This window comes from Rhinoderma darwinii, chromosome 8 (assembly GCF_050947455.1).
Source record: "Rhinoderma darwinii isolate aRhiDar2 chromosome 8, aRhiDar2.hap1, whole genome shotgun sequence".
NCBI lineage: Eukaryota > Metazoa > Chordata > Amphibia > Anura > Rhinodermatidae > Rhinoderma > Rhinoderma darwinii.
Genome location: NC_134694.1, coordinates 104241347 through 104249422, shown reverse-complemented (window position 1 = coordinate 104249422; position 8076 = coordinate 104241347). Strand labels below are relative to the sequence as shown.

Sequence of the window (8076 nt, the reverse complement as noted above, 5' to 3'; positions counted from 1 at the left end):
GAAAAGCTAGAATCGGCCCCGCTTTTTCCCCATCTTCTTTCCAACAGAAAATCCGGCCCAAAATCTGCACCAAATCAATCGGGAGTTCCCTGTGGTGTCTTTGGGTCGGAGTTCTCCATTGCAAATCTGACCTTTCTGTACATACCCTTTAAAGGGAATATATGGTATAGACAAAAAGAGATTGCTTTTTATTTAGAAACCATGCCACTGTTGTCCTTGGGCTCAATCTGATATTGCAGCTCCGCTCCATTCACTTGTCCATAAGGTATACTCCCTTTCGAAGAGATACCACCTGAAAAGAGGAATGCCATTTTACGTTTGAAAAAAGTCCATCTCTATTTTTTAGCCTGAATCTCCTTATGAAAATGTAAATAAACGCATTAACACAGATAACGGTAGTAATAATAACCAGGAGACATCATGTTTTACATGGTGGGTTTTTTTTGTGTGCTTTTTGGTCTTTTAAAGTAGACAAAATATTAATATTCTCATTCTTGATGCATGCATTTATCAAATAATATTTCTTTTTGGTGAAACAAGAGGGTTGTAAATGCCTGAAGTCCAGCAGGTGAAGAGCTCCGGGATGGGCTTCTATGACGTCATCTGGTCTGTGTCAGGTCAGACGTACTGTCGGTAAAGTAGGCCATTATGTGACTTGCAGCGACACGCACATCCTGGTCACCCTGTTCTTCTATGTCAGTCATCCACTTGTCCTTGCAGTCTCTGACTCTTCCCATTGGGGGAGCTGTGCTGTTTTTCTTAGTTTTTGTCTGTAGATAAAATGACTAGTTAAAACAACTTGCTTGTTCTGAACATATGCCTATCCATACTACTGGATAACGACACTAAGGCTGGGTTCATACGACCTATTTTCAGGCGTAAGCGAGGCATATTATGCCTCGATTTACGCCTGAAAATACGGCTACAATACGTCGGCAAACATCTGCCCATTCATTTGAATGGGTGTGCCGGCGACCTGTAATTTACGCGTCGTCGTTTGACAGCTGTCAAACGAAGACGCGTAAAATGACTGCCTCGTCAAAGAAGTGCCAGGACACTTCTTTGGACGTTTTTGGAGCCGTTTTCTTATAGACTCCAAAAACGGACGTGAAAAACGCGAGTTGCTCAAAAAACGTGTGAAAATCAGGGGCTGTTTTCTCTTAAAAGTTGAACTAAGCAGCACTACAGGAGTCATTTTACAAATGGACAAGTTGATGATATAAGACGTCAGTCTCGGGCCTCATCCACACTAAGGTATTTTACGTCGGTGTGCTGTCTGTTGAAATAACTGACAGATTCTGACCAATGCAAATCAACGGGGCTAATCACACGTGCGTGATTTTTTACACAGCTTGTGTCTGTTGTGTGAGGGTATGTTCACACGGAGTGTTTTCAGACGTTTTTCGGGCCGTAAACGGCTGAAAAATCGGATGCAGAACGCCTCCAATCATCTGGCCATTGATTTCAATGGGAAAAACGGCGTTCTGTTCCGACGGGCCGTTTTTTACGCGGCCGTTTTTCAAAACGGCCACGTAAAAAAACGGCCGCGAAAAAGAAGTGCATGTCACTTCAGCCATTTTTGGAGCCGTTTTTCATAGACGCTATAGAAAAACAGCCGTAAAAAACGCATCGAAAATCGCGGGTGGCTTAAAAAAACCATCTGAAAATCAGGAGCTGTTTTCCCTTGAAAACAGCTCCGTGTTTTCAGAAGTTTTTTATTTTGTGTGTGCACATACCCTAAAACGCACCGCATGTTCTATTTTGGTTCGTTTTTGCGGACCACCTCGCCCATTGAAGTCTATGGGTGTGTGAAAAACACAGACAGCACACGTACTGCTAAAATTGCTAAAGAAATTATGAGAAAAAACAACACAGGAAGTGCAGATACACGGATGTGAAAAACTGATGCCACACGGAAAGCACACTGATGCCACACAGAGTTAAAATACGGTCCTTTTTTGCGGACGCAAAACGGACAGACTCTACTGAATAGGGCATATAAGCTAACACAGATATGTAAATCTATATAATGCATTCACCTCTAGTTTCTTTAAGGCAGTGTGGTCTTCTACGTTGAATTTGCCTGGATATAAAGAAACAGTGTTGATGATGGCGATCTCCTTGTGGCCATGTTTGATTGCAGGATCTGGGGTTTGCTTTCGAATAAAAAGTAGATTTGAAAAACACCGATCTGATTTTGAGAATTGAGGAGACATAGAAGTTTTTGAGGTCTGATAATTATCCAACCGAGTTGTCACCATCTTCCTTCTTGACTTGGTGTGACATGTTGAGTCACGTAGGTGTGGGAGGTCTTCATGGCCTGCTGGCTCCTGATGGGATGTAGCTTCGTGTGTCACCTTCACTTCTTCAGTAGACTTTTCAATGTGAAGGTCATTCATCTGCTCTATCACCTTTTCAACCTCATATCCATCAGTAAAGTTGTTCATTATCGGACCATGGTAATAATTAGGAGACCAAAGACCATAACGCCTTTCTGGTGGCATGCTATTATTCAAAGTCTGCGCATATTGTGTGGCATCATATTGGCACTGTTTTGACAGCTGGTAGTACTTTGTGTTCTTATGGTGTAGCTTCAAATTCTGGAGAGAAATGAAAGGATGTTTGATAGCTGCATTAGTGTGAATCCTCTTGTTCGAGTCCCACATCAGCATCATCTTCATGAGATCCACCATGTTCCTCAAGTCACAGTATTCGGCTAGAACTTCTGGGTAACAGGATTGAGGAGTATACAATAACTCTATTTGGTCTAGAGATTTCAAAACAAATTTCCTTCTTTCAACAGGTTTCCCTTTGGTTGCCAGTTGATATTCTTCTTCAGTTTTGATCCTCCATTGGGTTCTTCTTTGGGTGTCTACCATGTTCTTAAAGAAGTAGAAGGCCTTACTTGCGGCATTCAACAAATAATTGTCGGGCAACCCTTGTGTCTCGCATATGTATCGGATCTGGTCATACTCATTGTTCCCAGGGTAAAGTGGATAACCAAAGTGGAGCTCGACAATAACGCAACCAAGAGACCACATATCCAACTTCTCACAGAAAGGCAGACCAAGGAGAATTTCGGGAGCTCTGTAGAAACGGGATTGTATGTATGGTTCCGTCACATGTTTCACCTCACTTAAGATGCTGGCAGAACCAAAATCAATCACTTTAACTCTAAATGGATATCTTACTTGATCAACCAGCACTATGTTTTCTGGCTTTAGGTCTGAGTGGATAATGGAGAGCTCTTTCAACTTGGAAAGGGCTTCTAAAACTTGAGTTGTAATTGTCCTTATGTGTCTTACAGGAATTGGGGCAAACCTGTTCTCTTTTTGGTATTCGTACAAGTTCTGCTGCAGAAGCTCAAAGACCAAACAGAATTTATCTTGAACATTGAAATGTTCAAAGAAACGTATAAGAGGAGATGCATCTGTGTTAACCTGTTGGATTATTTTAAGCAGCTTGATCTCATTCTTAATAACGCGGCTCCTTAATAGATCATTCTTGATCACCTTAATGGCCACTAGTTGTCCTGTTTCTTTCTTCTGAGCTTTCAGTACTTTTCCAAACGTCCCTCTACCAAGCTCCCCAATGACATGATAGCAGTCAGTTTTTGACTGAAGAAGAGTCATCCTAGATCTCGCCTTAACAACACTCAGAAGGAACTGCCAACTGTGATTATCAGCCCACCCGGGCATCTTTAGAACTCTGCAGCATCATATTTAGATGTTCCGTGGTTGCCTGGAGAAGCCTGAAGTTTGTTGTGAAGATCAAGACACACTGATGAAACTTGTGGGCGTTCAGTGACATGACCATCATAACAATTTGTATATTTGCACACAAAAAAAAAAGTTTACCATTTATTTTAATATCTTTCATAATTAACGATTGTTGTTTAAAGGGCTTGCCCACTTTGGACAATCCCTTTTTGTTAAAAGCATCCTCTGATAAGTAGGAGAATCCATCAGCAAGTGTTCAATTCCCCTGCAACTCCACCACAGAGAGAAAGTGGTTTTCCTGGACTTTGATATTGATGGCCTATCCTTAGGATTGCCAATTAATATCATATTGGTGAGGGGTCCAACTCCCACCACCCAACAAGTGCGCTAAGTGAAAGGGCTGCGGCACTCTGGTCAGCCCCACGTCCCCTTCATTGTTTACCAGGCACAGCGCCATACATTTTGAAGCAGCTCTGCCCGATATTGCAAGTGAATGGGACTGCGCTTCATCACCAGGCACCAGACTCTTCTTCGGTCAGCTCATCATTTAGGGTGCTAATAGTTGGACCCCACTGATCTTATATTCATGGCCTAGTCTAAGGTTAGGCAATCAATATCAAAGTCCACGGAAATTCCATTTTAAGCATTACACAGTTCCCATTAAAATCAATGCGCTGTCTACATAACACGTGCTGGGTCTTCCACAACGCGAGAGACACTTTTTAGCGGCTCTTCACACTGGCATCTACTATTTTCTTACTGATTTCTGAATTCTTTATATATAAAATTTTAAAATCTAGAGTCGCGGCTAGCAGTATTTAATAGAAACAGACTTTTGACCTAGTGATACGTTTAAGCCATGCTCCCCCTTTAATGACCGAAAATAAAATAAACGTAATGAGGTTGTGAATGAGCTCGCTTGTGCTCCGAGGGCGGTCCTAAACCCAGCAAGTCCTCCAGCTATCGTGAGTGAAAACGGCCCAACACCAGTCTTAGGCACTGAAAACTCACGTATATGTCAGCGGAACAGTCAATCAAGACCAAGGGGGAGGCGTTGGGCAGGACTCATTAGAGCTGGCGCACTTGTCGTACTTTGGATCACCCTCTGGGCACTTGTGAGCTCATTGACATACGCTATCAAAGTTTTTTTTTTTCCCTCTGTACTGCTAAACTTTTCTGCGGCCACAAAGGTATGTTTGTACATGTGTTCAGGTCTCCTACCCAGCACCGGTATTAGCTTAGTAGCCATAAAACATCTGACAGACTTCCTTAAATATCCACCATTTCTTTTGTAGGTTAAAAAATTCAGTGCTGATTAACTTCATAATATATCTGTATAGACAGCTTTGTTTCTGAGTTGATAAATTATATAATTCTGGCTTCATACAGTCACCACTTGGGGGGGTGGGGGGAGAGCTAACTGCTTCTGAATGTATACAGCTAGTAATGGACTTCATGGGAGTCTTATCAACTGTATACAGTGAGCTCCCCCTAGTGGCAACTGCAGATAGCTGTGTCATGGGTAACGCCTGAATATTGCATTTGTCAGACACAGGAATAGCAGACAGTTATGATAATGTTCCTGGGGCTGTGTACTGAAATGTATTTTATAATAAAGAAAAACGAAGTGTGCTGGAAAGGTTGGACCTGTCCCTATTCTACATCCCCAGCCATTGAAAGTGATATACGTATACGTAGAGGTGGCGATGCTCCAGCAGCCACAATGTCTTAATGCAGCTTGGCACTGACCACAGACCCGGGATGAAGGTGGGTGGCCAAGCTTGAAAGTCAGTAGGTAGATAGGTTCCACATTACTGACCTGCTGACCGTGCAAGTACACAGCTATATATTGTAAAATGTCTGTTTTCAGCAGTTTCAGACTATTACTGAGTATATATATATATATCACACGGACAAAGTACTCTATTCTTCTATAAGGTGACTTGTACTAACCACATTCTCTATATGTATATATATGTGTTTGTATATATATATGTATATATATATATATATATATATATATATATATAAAAAAAAATGTATAGTGTGGTTAGTACAAGTCACCTTATAGAAGAGTGGAGTACTCAGTCCGTGTGTGATATATATATATATATATATATATTCCGTAATAGAGTCTGAAGCTGCTCAAAACAGACATTTTACAAGTGAGGCAGAGGCTAAATGTAAAGAGACAACCTCTCCACAGCCTGCAATAACCTAAAAGGTGCCGCACACTATATTAGGGTGTGGCATTATCTACAAGGGCACTGTTGCACTACCTACAGGGGGCAGTGTGTGGCACTATGTACATGGGCAGTGTGTCGCACTATCTACGTGAGCAGTGTGTCTGACTATCTACATGGGCACTGTAGCATTATCTACAGGGGACAGTGGGTGTCACTATCTACAGGGGAACGGAGTGCGGCACTATCTACGCTAGTTTTTGCACTACAAGTAGTTGTACGCACATATCCACTAGCCTAGTCCTTTTTATGCGAGCTTTTAATATAAAGGGCTAGGCTGCTGGATACGTGCAGACCAATACCCGTAGCATAAAAATCAGAGGGTAGTGGAAGCGTGGCGAAAATAGCTTGGTCTTGGTTTAAAAAGTATGTGTTTGGAAACCCCCCTTTACAAAATCCTGCGCTTGCTCCTGATACTATATAACTGTAAAATCTGGTTGTAAAGTCCATAAGGTCAATTCCGTAAAGGGATATTTCAAGAAAACATTTATGAAATGTCAATGTCCTTTTTTTAAAGTATGTTGGGTCTCTGGCAGCAGGGCCCCTACTGTCCCCATTCCCTGTTCTTTATGTAGTGAACTGTGCATGAATGGTAGTTATGAGCACTGAGCGGACTAAAGGTCTTCTTTAACCGGCCGATGCAACGAGCGCCGATCAACAAGACCGTTTAGTTGATCGGCGCTCGTTTGTTCAAATCACAAGGAGCTATGTGAAGGGACGACCGCTCGTTACTCCGATCGCTCGTCCCCGTACATTATCATCTCATTTACACAGGGAGATGCGCTGCCGACAACGATAATATTTTAATTTTTTAAAACGATACGATCAGCAGATGAACGATCATTTGCTCAATAATTGGCCTGTGCAATATGTAATTAACCCCTTCCCACCGCAGGCAATTTAAATGTTTAAATTTTCGTTTTTTCCTCCCTGCCTTCCAAAAGCCATAACTTTTTTATCGACATAGGCACATGAGTGCTTGTTTTTTGCAGGACAAGTAGCAGATTTTCTTGTCACCATTTGTTGTACCATATAATGTATGAGGAAACGAAAAAAAAAAATCCTTTGTGGGGTCAAATGGGCAAAAAACAGCGATTGACCCATTTTTTGTGGGGTTTCGTTATTACGGCATTCATTGTATGGTAAAAACTACATGTTCACTTTATTCTATTGGTTGATATGACCAAATTTCTATGTTTTACGACTTTTATAAATAAAAATAAAAAACTAGTTAAAAAAAATTCAATTGTTTTGTGTCGCTACATTCTGCCAGCCATAACGTTTTAATTTTTCCATCGATTAAGTGGTGTGAGGGTTTATTTTTTGCGGGACGAGCTGTAGGTTTTTATTGGTACTATTTTGGGGTAAATGCGACTTTTTGATCCCTTTTTTATACCAATTTTTTGGGCTCAGGTGACCAAAAAACCTGCAATTTGGGTGTTTTTTTTGTTTTTGTTTTTTACAGCATTCACAGGGCGGGTTAAATAACATTATATTGTTATAGTTCAGACTTTTACAGACACGGCGATACTAGTTATGTTAACTTTTATTTTTTCTAACATTACTGTAGGAGAAAAATGGGAATTATTTATTTTTAAATTTCAAGTTTGTTTTTTTCCACTACTGAAAACTTTATTTAACTTTTTTTACACTTTTTATTAGTCCCCCTAGGGGACTTGAACCAGCGATCGTCAGATCGCTGGTACAATGCACTGGAATAAGGTGTGCACGTGCTAAACCCTTAGTAACATACTTTAAACATTAAAAACACATCAGTCTTAAATTGGCAAGTAAATTGTGGCATGCGCCACTATTTATTAAAAAACATTTGCCATAGGCAATACAGCGCAGGAGGAGCCTGACCTCAATCGCGACACGGCACTCCCTGAGCTGGGGTCCGCCTGCCCCCAGCTCGCATGCTGTAAACCAGGACAGCCGTGCCCCCTGCCACGGCTGTCACCCCAGGCAGCCGCCGGACAGCTGTCCGGCTTTCATGACTGCCCAGGCCCAAAACATCCTGAGGACCTGCCGTATAACTAGTGTCCATCCCCCCCGTGTGAGTTTACCCCGCCGTATAGCTAGTGGTAAACTCGCCGTGGTCCACCACCGAAACC

The 8076-nt window shown here is 41.8% G+C and overlaps 1 protein-coding gene across 1 annotated transcript; it reads right to left on the bottom strand.

The window, feature by feature from the left end:
- Positions 1 to 436: 436 nt before the first annotated feature.
- Positions 437 to 3700, bottom strand: HIPK4 (homeodomain interacting protein kinase 4). Its single transcript, XM_075836086.1, has 2 exons — positions 2040 to 3700; positions 437 to 770 (listed from the first exon to the last, which is right to left on the bottom strand). Exons 1-2 carry the CDS (start codon positions 3696 to 3698, stop codon positions 600 to 602), a joined length of 1830 nt encoding a protein of 609 aa, XP_075692201.1. The 5' UTR covers positions 3699 to 3700; the 3' UTR covers positions 437 to 599.
- Positions 3701 to 8076: the final 4376 nt, after the last annotated feature.